General features: G+C 41.0%; 1 protein-coding gene across 1 annotated transcript in view; it reads right to left on the bottom strand.

Annotated features, from left to right (window-relative positions):
* Positions 1–20,605, bottom strand: part of VWF (von Willebrand factor) — a 233,184-nt gene that overhangs the window by 702 nt on the left and 211,877 nt on the right. The window contains exons 47-51 of the mRNA XM_074935850.1: positions 18,945–19,061; positions 13,483–13,581; positions 12,411–12,539; positions 10,791–10,830; positions 2,908–3,005 (exon numbers count right to left, since the gene is read on the bottom strand). Coding sequence (XP_074791951.1) covers positions 2,908–3,005; positions 10,791–10,830; positions 12,411–12,539; positions 13,483–13,581; positions 18,945–19,061 — 483 coding nt within the window. The remainder of the gene's footprint in view (positions 1–2,907; positions 3,006–10,790; positions 10,831–12,410; positions 12,540–13,482; positions 13,582–18,944; positions 19,062–20,605) is intronic.

Below are 20,605 nucleotides of genomic sequence, written 5' to 3' on the forward strand. Positions count from 1 at the left end.
TAGTGGGGCTTTGGGCAGCATTATTACAACAGTCAAAAAGAATTGTGTTAAGCCTGATCTAACAGGGGATTGTGGACTTCAAAGTACAAGACAGGCCAGAGGCATCTTACTTCTGATTCATTTATTTCTAGAGCATCCATAACTCCTGTTGCCCTGCACCCTAATCACCTTCATTGCTTCCCTCACACCGTTCTCTCCAAATGCGTTAGTTCCTTTTCCACATTTTTCCAGTTTCTCTATATCTGTTTTCTACTACAGCAACTCAGACTGTATACAGTATTGCAGCTGTTTTAAATTTGTTTGACTAAATGAAAATATTTAAGGAAAGTGTCAGATTTTTCCACAAAAGCTCTTGGTTTCTGGGTGGAAAATCAAGGATTGGTTTTCAGCCATTTTTGGCCAAACAATTTTGGTTTTCTGTTGTTGAATTTTGACTTTTTGTCAAAAAAATGAAAATGTTTCTGTTTTTTTTTTATAAAGTCAAAATTATCCAATGAAAATTTTTATAAATTATTTTTTATTTTCTATTTTCATCACAATTTTCTGGAAAAAAATTCTCCAACCACCTCTACACAGTATTCAGTTTTACCAGTGCTGCATAAAGAGGAAAAAATATTTCTTTGATTCCATCTGTACAATACTGTTTCTACACAACTCAATTGCATTTATCACAAACATAATGAAAAAACCCACAAACTGAATACGTCTCTTTGATTTCTAACAAGTACTTGTGCAGCCATTCGTGCTTATCCTTGTTACATTTTATTCTTCTGCCTGTTTCCCTAATGTATACAGATCGTGTTGTATCAGACCAATATTTTGTACATTAGCAGCTATCCATGTTCTGTTTCTCTATTATTTACAATATGTAAAAACAAACCAAAATAATCATAAACAGCCCAAAGTCTGTAGTCTTCACTTTAGTTTTCCTCAGTCCTTATGTGCAATCAAATCAATGGTAGGTTTCCCTCAGGAAGGGCTACAGGCACAATAACAATTTACAGTGTAGCTTGCACTTTTCTAAATCATTGTATGGGTCTTAATGTACAGGTTTGTAAGGATCACTTGCTAGCATTTCTGAGATGAAAAGCAACAGTGATTCTGCTCTACCAATAACAAGAGGTTTTAGGAGCGGAGCTCATAAATGCGTTACCCAATTCCAATTGATCTGATAGGCAGCCTCTGAGCACACCTGCACATGACTTAGTTGGCAGAATGTCTGTCTTCCCTGGTTTGTGAATCATAAACAGAAACAGGTGCCTCCCTGCAGCCCAGACTTAGGCACTAATCTCCAAGAGAGGGATGGAGCTTAGCACACATCCTTGTCATCGGTGTCTCCCATGGGCTAGCTTAGGCAGCTCCCCACCTAGTTTGCAGGCTTTGTGGATCACGTTCTAAGGTGCCTATCTCGCCCCATGTATTGTATAGGAGCCGAGGCACCTAACTCAGGCTTTGTGGATCAGTGTTGTTCCTGTGATTTTTCTAGGTACCTAAAAGTTAGCTTTTGTGACACTGAGCATCACAATGCTTAAGTCCATTTTTCTGGGCCCACGTGTTTACCCAAAATGAAATATGGCCAGTTTTCTGAATTAAAATCTTCACACTAGGAAATCTGCCCTGGATCTTTCATAGCCACAAGACCCAAATAGCCACTGACTTAGTGGACAGAGATGATAATGCAGCAGTTTTCTTATTTTGGAGTTAAGCAAGTATTGGACAGCATTTCTGAACTGTTGAAATGTCCTCTTCCCTTAAGGGTTTTACGGTTTGAGAACCTTGAAGACTCTGGGGCACCTGGTCCCGAGTCACTGCACCCAACTCCACCCCTTTCCAGCTGGTCACAGAAAGGAGAAACTTGCTCCGTTTGGCAACTACAGCAGTCAAAGAAATTATCCCTATGAGAAGGTGATAAAAGAAATTACCCTCCCTAATCCCAGTGGGGTTTAAAGGAAAAATTCAGGCATAATAAAAACAGAATGGGAAGTTATTCTGTTGCAGCCAGCCTGGGAACCGAGCTTCTCATTTGTTTCCCAGTGCCATCTATCAAAGATAGAAGGGAACATCTGGAAGGAATGTTCTGCTCCTGTTTCAGATTGTATCTGCTGTATTACATGAGCGGAGTGATGGGGAGGAGAATCCTGCGGCATTACACTTTTGTTCAAATTATGGAAATTGATGGGATATGTGGAACATAAGAGCACAGTGTGTGGGCTCAAATACTGAAGTCACATCAAATCCTACAGAGCTCAGTTTTTAAACCTGGGTGCTTACATGTTAGACACCTAAATACTTATTTAGGAATTGATGTGTTGACTTAGGAGTCTAGAGGGGGATTTATGTGCCTAACCTTAGGGTCACAGATTTGAAAACTGGGCCCCTTAAAATTAAGGGTGAAATTCATTTAAGTGCAGAAGATCCCAGCAGGGCAATTTAATACCCACATGTCTCTCCAGGAACTAGAAGCAACATGAATGGAGCTTCTGTGTATTCTGAAGTGGGTTTTCTTATCAGCCCCAAACAGGGGGAAAATCAGGTTAGACTAAATGGAATCAAATGTACACAGCTGAAACTCCTGCATAACTGGTGCAGAGACAGAAGTCAATGTTCCATTCTGTTGAGTGGAATGGAAACTAGTGAAGAGCCAGTGACTTGCCCTTGGGTGGAATAGAGAAGCAAATTAATTCCCTTCAACAAACCTTGTTGAGATACCCTGTGCAAAGGCCATTTACCTTGGCTTTGAGCAGCGAGGGCTGAATACATGAAAGAGTCATACCTTTACCTAGCAAGAGGAGGGAAATAGCACTGTGATTTCCTACTATGCAAAAATGTAGCAAACCACTCCCTTTGAAAGTGTGTCGTGTTTTGCCACAGTTCTGTACTGACAAAATGAAAATAGATTTTTCTTACCTCACACTGGAAAATAAGCACTCCATCTACAGCCTCACAGCCATTGATATTCAGATACGTCAGCCTGGAACTTACTTGTCTGCATTCTGCTTCTATACCTACCAAGTCAAGAAAGAAGGGGAATCTGCCAACGGTTGAAGACTTTTTAAAAAAAACATTCTGGCACCATTCTCTGTTTAGTACACACAAAACTTGCCATTGGCCATATGCCATTATTAGCAAGACCCCTCGTAAAAGAAGTAGATATGTTTCCATGTGGTAATTAACACAGGGTACTGTGAATATACCATACTGCAGCCTTAAAATTCCATCGAATACCGCTGAGTTTCTGCATAAACCAATCAGAAACAACAGTAAAAGAATGCCTTGCTGAATGACCAGCAATATGTTAAAGCCCCAGGATAGTACCTTGTCTGGCCCTTGTTCCATTGAATAATATTTACTATAAATCTATGTCTTGTTATTTTTTTCCCAAATAGGATTCTTGATGGATTATTGTTAACAAATAAAAGATGTGCAGTTACGCCACTGCACCGTTTTAAGTCCAGACCGGCCCATAATAAGTTACAACCAGTAAAGCACACCCCTTTCCCATTAACTCACAACTGGTTAAGTCATTAGTTGTCAATCTTGATTGGCTCCCAAGTTCAAGAGTCAGGGAATATACTGCAGAAAGGGATCACATTCTTCCACTGAAATAAACACTGTGCAATGTTTAGCATCACTGGCATAAGAAGGTGCAATTCCAAGGGGTGTCAAGAAATGAACATCAGAAATGACTTTTGGATTGAAACTTCCCCTTGTCAGCACCAACTTTCAAAACGGACTGACAGGGTTATTTCCTATGGAAATTTACTCTGAGATGTATGTTCAATTTTGCAGCATGAAAATAACGGGGTTAAATTCTCCATTCCCATTGCTGGACTTGGAGGGTAAAAGCCTGACTTCAGTCAATGGAAGTTTTGCCATTGATTTTAATGGGGACAGGATTCCACCCTGAGCAACTGCCGTTTGGTGCTCTTGACACTAGAGGATAAATGCTGACTGTCCCCCCTCTCCACCTCACGAAGAATCCACATAAAAAGCAATACAGCACTAGACCTGCAGAGCGTGTTTATCGGTGGGATGCTGTTAGGCTTAGGGAGGAGCCACAGTGCTGTTGATTGGTTCCATGAAGCAGGGCTACTGCAGCCCGTAGGCTGTGGTCATTACTGGATAGCAGTTCTCTTTTCCCTCCCACCAGCCCTGTACAGATCTGGATTTTAAACATATGATAAGATAATTTGGCCCAACCACTTTATTCATTTTCCCATGCCAGCTAACAATTTGCAAAGGAGGTAATTCGCTTCTAAGTGGCCTTTCTACACACAGGAAGCAGTTCTTCATTTGCAGCATTAATACAGCACCATTCCTGCGTGTCAAGATGAACTTTTACTTTAACTCTAGCTAGCAAGTGAATCTTCCATGACTGGGAGACAGCCTACTATTTAGCGCTCAGGTTGATTCTTTATCAATTAGAATATATATTTTACTTTCTGTACTGTCCCTCTCCACAACCATTCATTCGGACAGAACATTGCAATCAGCTGGTCAGCTGCAAATTGACCAAAGAAATATAACTTCCCTTTGACTTAAGTGTCCTCTCAGCAGCTAAAGAAGCAGCTTCCCATCTCTTTTTCAAGATAACATTTCCAGCCTTATTGCTTTTCTGCCTTTCTAGCGCTTCACAAGTGATCTGAAAAAAGCTCCACAAGAGTGAAAAGTGTTTGCTGGCCGCAAGGCTGGAAATGCCAGCTCACTTTCAGCGCTTTAATCACTTTGCTTGATAAAACGTGTCCAAGCAGAGTGCAGACACAGACAGTCACAATAGTTGACACACATCCCATTTCAAAATAACTGTCATCAGACTGTCACCATATCTTCAATGTTTCTTTGCTCCCAGCTGAGAGATTCATTGGCCAATCACATCAAATTGGTTGATTTATTTTGGATTTCATAAGCCACACCCCCTTCAGAGAGGTCAAGTCACATGTACATAATTTAATGAAATGGACAGTGTCAAGATCAGAAAGGGGGGGAAAAAGATGAATAGCAGAGACACAACTATGCTTCTTTCGGGGTGGAAAGAAAAGGACCATCCTCTCCCTACAAACCACCATATCCCAGGCCACCACCACTTCCTATCATCTCACTCCTGCAGGCAAAAGCCTAAGAAAAATGATAAACCCAGCACTATTTCCTGAGGCCCATAATAACAGGCTCTATTGGAGAAGTTGGGGGGGGGCAAGTACAAGAGTGGAAGGCACCCAGCCCTGAAAATATTCCGCTACCAACTCCCTCGTGTTGAAGACAAGGAACCATTCACGCAAGCTGACCTCAGTTGCCTTTGTACACCACAGAGAGGGAGGATGGCTTCACAGACAGCCAGTGCCCTGGCCAATATATAGACCAGAGTCAACACCTTGATTTGCACCTTTAACTGAACAGAATCTATTTTTTTAACAGTTATTTTTTTTATATTGAGTAGGCTGAATGACCTGGAAAGGTTATGCAACCTGTATATCAACCTTTACAGCCACAAGAAATTGATTATTCTATTATCTGGGGTATAGGTAACAGGCTACATATTACTTTATTATACAATGGGGGCTTTGATGAATCGTTAGGCCATGACAGACATTTAATTAAAGCGATGGGATAAAGAAGGAAAATTGTGCACTAGAGGAAGATTACCATTTGACTCAAAGCCAGTAGCCTGAGTAGTGTGAAGGAGATCTGATCACCAGAGATAGAGCTCCTTTTGAAATTAGGTGTGTTAGAGAGGGAGTGAGGGAATGTGTGTAAATCAGGGGTTCTCAAACTGGGGGTTGGGACCCCTCAGGGGGTCACAAGGTTCTTACATGGGGGGTCGCAAGCTGTCAGCCTCCACCCGAAACACCGCTTTGCCTCCAGCATTTATAATGGTGTTAACTATATAAAAAAGTGTTTTTAATTTATAAGGAGGGGTTGCACTCAGAGGCTTTCTATGCAAAAGGGGTCACCAATATAAAAGTTTGAGAACCATTGGTGTAAATGATGTTTAAGGTAAATATACTGTCAAGACTGAAGGGTTAGTATTCATACAGTGCATTTACTATAAATGCTAAGGATGGCTTTTCTTCTCTCCGATCTTGACTGTAAATTTACAGGCTCAGATGTTCCAAGCCAACTAGAACATTTAACCACACAATTAATTTCCATTAGAGCAATGTGGCTAACGCCTTTAGTTGGTTTTTAAAATCTCAAGCTGCTTGTTTGCGATTTTTCTATTATCTTGCATACAGCCCGCTCTTAAATATATAATTGTAGTTTCATTGGAATATTGGGACTTACTGTATAATGACTGACAACTGGGATGGCACTTATTAAGTTGGAGTCATTAGTGTCTTTGGGGAGAGTAAGAAAAGTGACCTCCTGCATCCTAAACAGAAAGTTCAGGCCAGTTCCTTTTTTATTTATTTTTTTTTCACTTTAACCCATCCCATCAATGAGATCTCATGTCAGAGTCACTGTCCTTCCTTCCACTTACCACTAGAAGGGAATCCCTTCCAATCATATCAGTCTGTATAAAGTGGCCTCAAATATGTTAAGGGCTGTTATAAAGAGGATTATGATCAATGGTTCTCCATGTCCGCTGAAGGTTGGACAAGAAGTAATGGGCTTAATCTGCAGCAAGGGAGACTTAGGTTAGATATTAGGAAAAACTTTCTAACTATAAGGAGAGTTAAGCTCTGAAATAGGCTTCCAAGGGAAGTTGTGGAACAGGTTGGACAAACACCTGTCAGGGATGGTCTAGGTTTACCTGTCTCTAAACAGGGGGCTGGACTTGATGATTTCTCAAGCCCTATATTTCTATGATGCTATTATTCTAATACCAGTGTTTAATTGGCTGGAGGGTTCATGTCCGAGTGGGAAAAGCACTCTTCCCTGAAGGGAGTCAGCAATCCTTTCCATGACTTCTTTGTCCAGGCCAGCACCTGGTGGTGACACTAGACAGGACAGGTTGTCCTAGGGTGACCAGACAGCAAATGTGAAAAATCAGGATGGGGGTGGGGGGTAATAGGAGCCTATAAAAGAAAAAGACCCCAAAATCTGGACTGTCCCTATAAAATCGGGACATCTGGTCACCCTAGGTTGTCCTTTGTGAGCCTGGGAGCTACAGAGTCAGGGAGAACCACAGGGTCAGTCTATGTAAAGTGGCCTCAATCAATAAGCCCCTTTATATTCATTATAACCAATTCCCATCTCTTCTCTATCACGAGGGAATCTGTATATGCCAGCCTGTGGAAACAGGCATGCTGTCTCTGAAACACTCTCAAACTTTTTCCATCTTGGGAGTAAATGACCAGGATGGAGGCTCAAACTCAGGTCTCTCACATGGGAATGAAGAACACTAGCACTATACCCCTGTGGGTGGTTAACCTCATAATATAACATGCTGTTCACAATTCACTTTGATTATTGGGTTTGGTTTACTGTGCTTCACATAGTAAGAAAGAATGTAATTTCAAAGATAATAGGTTTCATTCACTTGTAAGATATGCTGGCTCCTGCCCAGTGGAGGGCCCATGGGAGTGGAGAATATGCCAGGAAGAAGACTGCAGTGGAGAAAGAAACCTACAAGCTTTGCTCCAGAGCTAGTCAGTGCCAAAGTAACAGTGGATGGCACAGGTTGGAGGATGTCATGGCCAAAGCTGATTTAGTACTTCCCCTCTACAGGTGATGCTCCGTAGGAACCACAGTCAGAATTTAAAATCATTCTCACCTGGTAGCACCTAATGGCAGAGATAGCCTGAGACCAAATGCCACCTGCCCTCCCTGGGTGTGAACCCTCCCTTGGGTAAAGTAGCCCCTGCTGGCACGGAAGGGTGTAATTTTCAACCCCTATACCAACAGAGGTGAATTCATTTTTTTGACATCTGTAAAACGTATGTAGGGACATCAGCATGGTTTGGAACTTGGATTTTTCTTTGTATTTTCCTTAAAGTGTGCAGAATATTTTCCCACTTTGTTAATTAAAGTCTGTAAGAGATATAGAGAACAGATATGCCTTGAATGATTAATAACCATTAATTCCTCCAGGCCCTCAAAAATTAGAAAAGCTATCCACCTTGGTTTATTCCAAAATAGTTTCCACCTAGGAAGTGAAGACAATAAGAAAATGGTTCATATTGTGTGAGACACTTTGTCTAAGGACACACAGATAAGCTACAGTTGGGAGTTCCACTCCCCAAGAATAGAAACTAAAATGGCTAATGACAGCATTGTTAATCGCCTAAGCAAGAATCTCTCATAATTTGGATATGGACAAAACTTCTTTCTTCCTCCCAAGCTAGCTAAAAAGAACTCCAAAAAGTTACTAGGCAAGTTTAACATCCTATTTTCCAATGAAAAGTTTCCTACTTCACTTTGTGAGTGGGTCAAGAGATGAGTGGGGAAGATGCAATTTAAGCAAACTAGAAATAACCTGCTGTGAGCTCGAAGGTCAATAAGGCAAACTGCCTGTTACCCCAAGAAATCCAAACCATCTTTTCACCCCGAACTATAAACTATACATCTGTTTGCCTTGTAAATCAAATATCAGAGATAATCTGTTTTGCCCCATCAGTTTGTCTTCACCCCAAATTTGAATCCCCCAGTGTGATGAATGCCAGGACCAGTGTCATGGAAAAGACTCTCCTCACATCCCAGGGTTAAGAGGATAAGACAAAGTGATGAGATTTCATTTAAAAAATCGTATTTCCCTTTCTGTTCTTTAACATAAATAACAGCAGGTTATTTTGATTACGTCTACACTGTCTAGTGAGACACCAAGTAACCCTGTTTTTGATTTTAACTAATGCATGCTCTCCATTGTAAGCCCAAGCACATTGGCCTAAGAGAGGTTTAAAACAACAATTTTAAGCAATTGCTTTTGACATTCCAAACTTGTCCCTTTTGGTCCAGTCCATTCAAACAGCAGGGACCACACTCGTAAACGTGCCTGAAAGACAAGGGTATCCTTGGAAGTGTGCTAAATGTGTTAGGCACTAAAGAATTGAGCCTCTCCTGTTCTCTGCCTGTGGCACATAATAGTCTAGTCTCCTGTGGGCTGTAATACTTTGGTCTCATTTCGGTTGTTGGGTTTAGTGTATGGGTGCAGGGTGCTGTCGGTGGCCTTTGATACACAGGCTCAGACTAGATAATCAGGTGGTCCCTTCTGGCCTTAAACTCTATGACTCTATGGTCACCAATAAATGTAATAAGAAATCTTGGTGATTCGCATTGTTCCGTGGTATAACTGTGGAGCCTCAACTCTAGTCTGTAATAATTGTTTGCACGGTTTGGCTGTGTCTACACTTGAATGGTGAATTGCTGATTGTTTACTAATCTGGTTCTGGGTGAATTAATAAAGTGTTCAAGTGTCCTGAAAAGAACCTAGTGTTAAAATTAGTAAGCTGGCTCCCTGGAATCAATAAAAAGGTCTTATCCTATTGGATTCCATTCTATATTGGCTATAACACGTATCTAATTTGTTAGATTTCAGCTCTAAAATCTAATTAGCATCTTGCACAATCATAAAAATGGACACACACCCAACCCTTTCCCACTGACAAGTCTCCCTCAATCTTTTAAATATAATGTGGAAATGTGTAAGGCTTAATAGACAATTTTCAATATTAATTCCTTGCTTGAAGCCTGGTAGATAAAAACCCTCTTAACTAAATTACCTGTGTGAACCATTCAGCGATAGTCTATTATCCCAATAGCTTCCTGACTTTTATTTCTTAAACCCGGAACTCACTGATATGTAGACAGGCCATGGAAGCAAATGCTCGGAGTTAACTTCCCCAAAGTGGTGTATTGTTACAGCAATTACCATGGTTGTGCAGTGATGGTCTGCTGTGCTTGCCATCTTTTATTTATTAGCACATGCCCAGAACAAATAAAAGAGAGAGAACAGAGGGCACACGAAGTGCTGACATTTTGACCTTAAAAAGAAGTCTTTTTGTTAAGAGCTAAAATAACTTCAAATTATTCACCAATTTATTTGCAAAGTTTCAAATCTAAAGCCCTTATGTTCATAGGAATATTCAAAGGTTAGTTTGGGGATAATAGCACAATCCTGCAACTCTTATTCGTGCAAATAAACCCTACCCTCTGGAATAGCCCAACTGAAATGAATGGCACTATTTATGTAAGGATCACATGACTAAGGGTTTGCAGGATTGGCCAAAACTGTTTATTTTGAGACCCAGTCAAACTAGGCATTATGAATACACGCTTGTTCTGAATTTATCTCATTTTTTGGTTATTAAATTATTCATGAACAGATCATGATTTCCATATTTATTATTCAGTTTTCAGTTTTCACTGGATTGTTTTACTAAATAATTTTAAGCCTATTGAGTGCTCACAGAACATTTGCTTTATGTATTCAATATCAGGTTGACTGATTGGTCACCCAGTTTGTGTGGAGCTGTTCCTGCTCTGTGGTTAAATTACTGAAATTGTTTCAACAGGAAAATAATGAATGATGAATAATAAACATTCATAATAAATTTTGGAATGACTGATTATTCACGCTAAAATGTGTGAAATTTTGGAGATTTGCCAATGTTTTCTAGGCATACCCTGCTGTTGTCTAAACAATCATGAATGATATGACCACACAAGTCACAGTGAGACAAACTTGGTGATTTTAGTCACAAAAATATGTGAATCAGTGTTGACATTTGTTTGGATTTTTTGAATTAGCTCTCTTTTACTGTACCCATATCATAAATGTAAAACATGGCTTCTTATGTAGTAGACTACATTTTGAGAGGTTGTAAAAGAAAGACATTTGTAGCATAATTACTTACATGTTTCACAACAGGTATTGTCAATTTTTGCGATTTTACCCTAAGAGAGAACACATGCTCCAGTTTAGGCACAAACAATATTTACACACACATCTAAAAATAGTCAGACTTATATTCAGTTTCTCTATAATAAGAAGTTATGAACTATGTTCCTGTGTTATACATATAATAGAAGTCTGCAGAAATACTAATTTTCCTATCATTTGACATCATTTAAGTTCAGGAATATTAAACAGCTTTTAAGATTTTCCACACAACCAACTGATGTTGCTCTTGGGGCATCATTATCTTATAACACCTGAATGTCATTAGATGTACAAACCAACTTTTGGAGCCATAACTCTGATGACTTTCTGTGTTACTGAGGGTTAAAAGTGGGGCACATGTAATTATATGTTCATTTACGTTTCTTTAAAATGGCTGCCAGTGCCACCACTGGATCTCTGACCCTGCTTCAGAGAATCACCTGAACCTGTGAGAGTCAGTAGCTGAACAGCAACATATTTAGGTCCAAGATACATTTGGAAAATGTATTTTAAAAAAATGAGAGCTGGATAGTGGGACTTTCCAATTAAAAAGCAAACTATTACCCTTTGGTTTGAAAATGAGACCGCCAGAGGGAGATAATACACTCCCAGCCTATGGTTTTGGGCCTATCCCATTATTTTTCAAATAGTTTTCCTTTATATATCTCTTCTCCAGTTTATGGAGGTATGTGCAGTAGTGACAGCAAAAAGGAGTACAGATTTCATGAAAGACTTTTATCTTTCTGAATAATGAGTCTCAAAATCGCTGTTCACTTCTTGCACGTATGAGACAAATCCACTATAAAGGGTGGGCTTGCCTGTGGCCTCACTCCCCACTGCCGTGTTATAAGAAAGAGACACAGGCAGGCAGAAACCTGCAGTAGCAGCAACTGCTGTAGCCTTTAAAAGAACATAGCTTGCATTCCACATCCCAACTCAAGGATGGCCTCAAATTATCAAGCAATGCAGAAGGGGTTGGGTGCAGAGGGACACGACTAGCAAGTCCAGCCATGCTACCACTCCCCATATTATTGCACTAAGGGAGTGCAAGCACCTGGATTTAGACTGCTCCCTATGCAAAGTGGAAGGCTGTCTGCATTCTCCTCCCATCTTCGTACTCAAGAGTAGCCAGCATCTGCCCCTACATCATATGCACACATGCACTTTAGTGATGGATGAAGCGCAAAGTTTGGAGGTTCAGTTCCACTGAGACTCCAAAAGATCAGATGCTTCTCCACACCTCTTTGCTCTGAAAACTGGACTAAGAACATCATGAGATCAGCATTCCCCCTCTGGTCCCAGCACTTCCTGGCTTTGGATGTGCTGGAAATACTGGAAGATCAGCCTTTCCCATGTTTATTACAGTCCTATCTGAAACCAGGAGATGCAGGAGCCTGTGACATGTATTATTTAAAATAAAAAAAAAACAACCTTTTCTGAACCTAAAAAAAAGGTTTGGGTTCAATTTAGCCGAGGTGTAAGGTGGAAGCTTAGGTTACCCGTTCCTAATACACATACAGGAGTTATATAAAGCCCCATAAACATGACAGAATATATTCGGAAACATGCAAACATGACCCATTTCACTACTTACTCCTTCAGCCACACATCTCCTGGAATCGAATGGAGGGCAGCCAGTGATTCGCTTTTCCCAGATAAATTCCCTTTTCTCATTTACTTTACAAGAATGACTGTCACAGCCATCTTGAATTGTCTCATTCGGCTGTAAAGATTTAAGAGCTGTTAGCTTAGCACAAAAACAACCTGGAAGGCCACAGTTTTCAGGAAACTATAAAGTTTGACTATTTCTATTATTTCATTGTCATTCAGCTCATATGCCTCAGCAGGGAGGATTACAAAATATGGAAAACTTTGCTAAGTGTGTCAGTAAGACCTTTTAGTTTTAATTATTTAGTTATATGATGCCCTCAATGTGCATGGTACTCTGCAAACATGTGAGAAAGCACGTACCCTGCAGCCTTATTAAGTGCCAAAAACCGATGTCCTTGCCTGAGTCCTCACTCTGGCAAAATTCCCATTGACTCCAAGGGGAGTTTTGCTGAATAAGGACTGAGTAAAATGTGAACAACAAACTTGGGGATTTGGCCCTAAGTTTGTAGCTTTGTGTTCTCTCTTTTGAGGAAAACATATATATGAATATTTAACCTTAGTTACCATGGGGAGATTCTCAAAAGATCAAAAATTAGACCTAAACGAACTAATGAAAAAAGGTACATACATGCTTCTTCCTAAGACACGCTGCCAGCTTTTTAACAAGCAAAGAGCCTCTGATGTTTAAGGAAGTGCCCCAGGTCCATTTCCAATAGCTGCTGGTCATTTAATGAAATGAATGATGAACAGGTATTCAGCTATAACCAACAGGGCAACTGAATTCAAACATCAATCCAGGGACAGTTCTGCTGGATTCATATGTTGTACTGACCTTTATTTGTTCCTGTCTTGTTCATATTTGTTTGAATTTAATCCAAAACATGGGATGTTTGGGCTCACACATCTCTAATTGCTTTGAAAATATTGGTGTTTGCAGCTGCTGTCTAACTGTCTAACTGAAGAGGGGCAAAAGAATAGGTGTACCAGTTGCCTCAGTTAAAAGCATGGATGACATTTATGCTTCATCAACAAAAATGAATATGCTTAAAACAGACCTTCAGATATAGGATTGTTCCATCTCTCAACTTGATACCACATGAAGTTGGCACACATCTCCCACAGCAGGAACCGCTGATTACTTCCATCCTGTGGTTCTACAATGCAAGTAAATTCGCTGTGGCATTTTTCTGGTTCTCTGGGCCCCTCCACCCTCGCTCACAAACTGAATGTAAGTTTTGGATATGCAATTAACAAAATTACGTTCATCAAAACATCTCTAAAAGTCTTGGATGGGCGTAGTCTAGTTAAATGATTTTTATAAAGCTTGACATTATCTCTTGTGCTGTTATTGTGTGGTATACTATATGGATGCTGCATTGTATAATATATGCAGGCCTAATTGATCCTGTGTCCACTGACATTAATGGCAAAATTATGGTGCTGGATCAGGGCCATGAAGCACAAGTGACTAAAATGCTGCGTGTGCCATATGAACCTTACATGCAGCATCAGGCAAGACTTTTCCCTAAAGCCAGCACAACTTGCAAAGATGCATGAGAAACCTAGACTAGGAAAAGAAGGGTCAGGATATTGGTGGACAGTATAAAAGAAGGGAAGGTGGGAGGAGGAGAGATTAGGCCAGAGTGGAAGACTGAAGTATGGAACAGAGAAAGGTGGGATGAAAAGGTAAAGGTAAAGGAAAGACATGGCAGAATGGACTGGAGGAGGAGGAAATGGTGAGAATAGCAGGGAGAGGGATGGGGAGAGAGAATCAAAGGATGGAGAAACTGGCAGATAAAGTAGGGGGACAAAGAGAAGTGGTGAAGGGGGAAGGAAGTGAAGGATGGAGGAAAGAAGCAGAAGAGAGAGAGATCAATCAGCAGTGGATAGTAGGGAAGGCAGGTTACGGGCAAGAAAGAGGTAGAGAAAACCAGAAAGGAATTGAGTTAACGTATGAAGACAATAGAAGTCCCCACTACAACTTCTCCAGCTCCTAAACTTAACCAACAGCTGCTTATGATGAGCTGAATCTTTTTAAGACAAACAAACACTTCCTGGGTGAGCTGATACATATATGTTATCCGTAGGTTTGTTTAGACAAATTTTTTAAAAGGAAACATTTATGTTTTTACAGTAACCATTAAACCATCAGAAAAAACACTACTTTATTATTATTTAGGTGAACTGCTAACCTTTCAATTTATCTGCTAGCAAAAAATTGAGTTTAAAATGCACCTAAAATGGTACAAAATAACATAAAATGATGAATAGACTCTACTGTAGTTTGCAGCACTTCCCAAAGCACTGCATTTACTTACATCATTTCAATGGTTGATCGTAGGTTGATACCTTCCTTGTTTAGAGCATGTACTCTAAAGTGTGATTTGTTCCTTATGACAATGGCTTTTAATATGAAATTAGAATGAAAGACAGGGTCCCAATTCAGGAAAGCACCTAAGCTTGAGACCTACTGACTTCAGTGGGACTAAAAGAGTTCATCTGGGTGTATATGAAAATTTCCTTTCATTGAGAAATAAGGCCCACAGAGCCATTACAATAGGTCCTAGCAATGGGAGTATGCCTAGCCCCCTGAAATTGGCTCCTATTGAGACAACGTCCACAGCCAGGAAAATTCCATTCTACTTTCCTAATGTACAGATTATATGAACTATGAGGAAAAAGCACAACAATTTCTTCTATTGAAGAGCATGGGAAATTCCCCCTAGTGAAACAAACCCAAGTCAGTGTCAATTTCCACCTCTGTTCTGGATGTTCCATTTGTCTCCAAGGTGGACTGGATCTCCAAGAAATGAAAATTTTAGGTAAGCACAGATATATTTTCCTATCCTTCATTGTGCTAAGATCTATAGATCTATTACAATGGGATTTTTACAGCAGTGTGCCTCCAGGGTAGAAAGCAGGATCATTCTTTAAATGTGGACATCCACAATTAGGTAAATTACATACCCTCTATCTTTCCCTGAGCACTGAAGGACAGAGAAGAATTCTACCTAAAAATGACATTGGCTAAAGACTGGATGATCAATATGTAGATCGTGGTGAATTTATGTATTGATGGCCATATGGCCAACAACCAGATGTCAATACAGATGATGTGAGTTGTCTGCCACAAGTCTTTCAGTGCTCCTACAGATTGGACGTTGTTGCCTGACAGAAGAACATTTCATGAATTAAATTTGGGAATGAATGCAATGACAGTTGTAAGAGCTATTTGTCCAAATTAAAAGTACAATACTTGGTCTGATGCAAGCCAGTTCCCAACTACATAAATTCATCTGACTACAGATAATAGGTATTAGGAAATCTACTTTAAAAATATAGTAAGTGTAATGATCCCTGCAACAGGGGTTCAATTTGGGTAGTGCTGTAAGGACCAGAATGAGGTTCTCTGGGTAGCTCTGTAAGGACCAGAATGAGGTTCTCAGGTTGTGCGCTATAATCTTGAGGGGCTAGAGTTAGGGTAGTTGCCCTAAGGATGCATTTAATGTTGGGGAATGTACAAACTTCCTTTTCTTGAACATACTGAGAACATCATAGGACGGAGATTTTACCTTGTGCTTGGACACTCTGATAAAGCCACATTAGAGGCCTCCTGGAGGAGTTCAAGGCCATACGTCACTTGCTTAATGCAGTAGTTAAACTATGGACCTTGTTTATTTATTTATATTTATTGACTTGTTTTTAGTGTCCATGAGTGATTATCACTTCATCCAAGTGTCCACCTTGAAGCTGTCTGGTGATGAATGGAGGAATGGCTTTTGCAATATTGGACCTCTTGTGTAAGGCAGAGACATCGGAAGGTCCAGTGTGAGGTTAGTAAGTCCCAAGAACCACAGCCTCTTCCAATAGAAAGACATAAACAATATTATTGCTGTTCTCTCCTTCCTAGCTTTAGATCGGACCTGTGGGGGCAGTGGAAGAGGTGGGAAAGTATATAGCAGAGCCCTTGTCCAGCTTTGCAAGAGATCATCTGTCACACTGCATCTTGGGTGCTGACACATGAAGAGGCCACAGAGCACTTTATTGCTGTTTCCAGATGGAAAGAAGTTAATCATGAGCCCACCATGTGGATTTACAATGAATGAAGATACTTTTGGATTCAGGTTCTACGCTGCTTAGTCTTGTACCCAATGGGATTCATCCTCGGCCCAGGCCTACACTTGACTCCTCTGGAACTATATGTGTCTGTCCTTATAACAAATCCCAGATACTCCAGAAACCATCTCAGTCTATGTGTTGGTTTCACTCTCTCTGTTCAGAGCCCTGATCAGAAAAATTGTCCAGAAAGAGATAAAAGTGAACTTCCTTTTTCCTAAACGCCAATATTATTGCTACTATGATCCTGGAAAGAGTCCCTGGAAGCACATGTACAATCAAATGGTAATGTCTGGAATTGAGGGGGAAAGGGGACATTCATCTGCAAAATGGAAGAATTGTCTGTGTGATGGTTAAATGGGAATGTGAAGATAGAGCTCCTTTAAGAACTTACTTTGATGTGTCACCCTGCTCTGTTCGTTATGGACTCTCTGAGGCTCGAAATGGGATAAAGAACAGCCCTTGATGTGGAATGGATTATATCACTCTGATCTGATGTAAAATGAAACTATGTTTCATGTCCTGGCATTTCCATGGGCTGCCTGAGATTGGGAATGGGACAAGGCTGTTCCTGTGATTCTTGCATAGCTCTATAGAGTATCCTCTCTGAACAATGCCCAGTCACCATATTTTGACACAAGTTGTAGGTAGCCATTTGCTCCCAAACTGAAAGAAGGTGGCACCAATCAGGGGTCAAACTCCAGGTAGGGAAGGATGGGAGTCATGCAGAATGCTCTGGGGCAAATGAAGGCCACTATGAATCTTGCCTCAGCACCCTGCGCTTGTTCTAGCTATCAATTGCCAAGTGTTATTCTCCTTTGTTGTATTTCAGGGACTGTTTCACTTTACCTTGGGACCTGTATTCTGTTCTAAAATGTCTAGCAGAAACCAAAATTGTAAATCTACTTTTCTAATGACTCTGTGAATAGTCTCAGCTTTCCATAAAGTTTCCCAGCAAGAAAGCTGGGAACTGATTTGCCTGCACATCTGATCTCAAGGGCAAAAGCCATGGAGCTATATCTAAGTGGAACAGATTTGTGTCCCACTATCTTTTTCAGGGAGACCATAATTGCAATACCCCTGTCAGAATTGCTTCTGACTGCATGAGGAAGCACTTAGCGTGTCAGATGACAGTTTGTTTGTTTGTTTTTGGTTAATCTGAGATTTTTTCACGCCAAGGGGAGGCTGAGACGGTACCTGCCCAGACTTGGCTGCCTGTGAATGGCTTGTAAAGTGAGCTCACTCAGTCAGGTAAAAATCTCCCCCAATTAGAAAGGTCAAGTCCCTGATCACCAAGAAAGATAGTCATGTTTCTCTTCCGTAGTGACACCAGGTTGAATCTGGTCTGGTGACTACTCATGAATCTTCTGGACTTACAAAATGGAGGCCAGAAAGAAAGAAATGATGGGCCAAGAGGCCTGTTACTGCCCACTTGTTCTAAGCCCTCTGGCATTGTCCATGCTGTGTCTTGCCCCTCCATCTGTGTTCAAAGAGAGGAGGCAGTTGAGCTCTGCAGTCAAGAGGGAAGAGGGATAAAATGACACAGGTGCAATTTTCCATCTGGTGTACTGTCCTTCTGGCATCATTCCCCTCATGGAGATGAGGGAGGAAGATCTGCTTGCCCCTAAAGCTGACTATTCCAGTCCTGCTGGCTTCTTGCCTTCCTAGGGAAGGGGGGAAGAGGCAACCCTGGCTGGATTAAGTTGAAATGGAGAACTGCACTCTGCCCATAGAACCAGCCAAGCTTCCCAGTGACATACTCAATAAGGGGCATGAAAACAGGAGATATGGACTTTACTTTTTGCCTGTGACTTTTTCAGCCTAGCTGTCTCCCTGCATGGGCACCAGCTGCCACAAAAGCCTCAGAGGGGAAACGGAGCTAAGGGGGAAATTTCCCCAAAAGACAAATACAGCCCAGGAAAGCAGCTGGGAATTAGACAGACACTGAATTGTTAGGCAGGAATTTGAAATAAAGTTTGGAATTTTCCTCAGAAAAGCTTTGCAGCAGAGAGGTCCGGCTGAGCCGCCAGCTGCTGTGGGGGCAGATAAAACTGTAGGGAACGTCAGGGCATGGGCACTGCCTGCTGCTAGTGACTGAAAGTCTAGTTCAGCCCACAAACGGCAAGCAGACTGAAGTACCCATTGTAACAGACTTGTGGACCTTAGCACAATAAAAAATTAAATGCTTTCCTGAACTGGGGCTTTAGAACATAATTGGGATTTGACCTCTGACACAGATGCAGAAAGATACAGGACCATACTGTACCCTTCCTTGGCAAGACTTTTGGGAAGGGGGACAGTGGACACAGTAAACTCTGAGATTGGGGTGCATACAATGGGTGAGGTGACCTTACGACTGCAGAGATTCACAGCATTCCGGGATCATAGTATTTCCACTCACCTTGGGACAGGGTTCACAGGTGGTTTTTCTACAGGTCAGTTTGTAGTTCATAGGCAGCCCCCTCTGGAGGCTACACTGACAATTCGTACATTGGTCCAACAACAGATGTTCCCCTACCTGAAACATTAGAATCAGTTTGCAATGTTGAGTGATCCTCTATTAAAACTCAAGAGAATAAGCAACTTCACCTTAGCTTGAAACTGACTCATTAAATCTTGAAATACTGTTCTGGACTGAGGATAGCAACCAAAAGCTGTCTGTCCCCAGCTTCAGAGACCCAATGTTTGTATTATCACACAGACACAACAGGAGGAGGCTGTTCCTAACTAGCTGATTTATCTGCAGCCAACCATCAAGAGTTCACTTTTTTTTAAAAAAAGTGCCATCAAGCTTGCTAGGTAGAGGAGTTCAAGTTACGATGAGGGCTGGGTGAAATTTTTCAGATGAATAGTTTATTAGCTGAAAAATGCAGTTTCCATCCACCCATTTGTGAAGTTGACACAAATTCACCAAATAGTTTTAGCCATAAAAAAGAGTTTGGGGCTAGATTCTTGGTAACACCCATCTTATAACTTTAGCCCAGTGGTTAGGGCACCCACCTGGGAGGGAGAGACTTGAGTTCAAGTTCCTGCTCAAGAGGAGGGATTAAAACCTGGGCTTCCCACATCCCTGGTGAGTGAACTAACTACTGGGCTAAAGATTATAGCGGGGGTGGAAGTACCAATACCATGTCCCCTTCTAATCCCCCTCAGTACAAACCAATGGATGTATAACATTTTACCAACTCAAGCTTGTAGGTTTGGCTCAGGACCTTTTTCCCTCCCTCTTATTTTAACCTTTTGTAGTGACTGTTCATGCTCATAAATCTGAGAGGGTAATAGCACTTGGTGGATCCAGGCATGAAGCCACACTCATAACTTTTCCTTGTGGGGTAGGAACGGAGAGGAAATGTCATATGAAAAACTCTAGCCTTTTTGATTATTCTTTACTCTGGAAGGTGCTCAGATATCACAGTGATGAACATAGTACAAGAACCTAAACAGAATACATAGTCCTACAGAAGTAGTCAATCCTGAATTGCAACATCATTCTTGCTCTACTTCCTGTTATGTGCTGAAACCCACCCCGCTGCCCCATCCCCACCAGTTATTCAACATTGTGTGATGTTTTTGTGTTAGTGACTTGCTTCAAAATATTTAAATTTCTGCCATTTATGACCACAGTCATATTTGACTCAGGCCTCTTAAAGTAAATGGCTAATGTATTATACAGAGTGCCTCAGCAGCACTAGGTTTTTGCATCATATTTCCTATGATTAGGAAACCACGAGAAAGTTCAGTATACAGGGAATAATGTACTAAAATGTAGATTCTCCATAGGAGCTCATGAAAGTTCTGAAATTCCAACGTGCTAGGAATGACATTTTTCAGTAGAATAGCAAGAAGTTAAATTTATGTTGAAATCAGTGTTATTTTGGGGGGAGAAATTTGGGCTTACATTTATTAAAGACAAACTGGAACCACACAACCTCCCCGCCCCCAGATACTAATGCCCCCAAACTTTTGGGAAGTTTCTGTCAGGATCCAATGTTTGCAACATAAGCACCACCTGTAATGTGTATATAAATTTCTTCTCGAATCAGTGTGGTAATGGGCCTTGAC

Source organism: Natator depressus, chromosome 1 (assembly GCF_965152275.1).
Source record: "Natator depressus isolate rNatDep1 chromosome 1, rNatDep2.hap1, whole genome shotgun sequence".
Classification (NCBI taxonomy): domain Eukaryota; kingdom Metazoa; phylum Chordata; order Testudines; family Cheloniidae; genus Natator; species Natator depressus.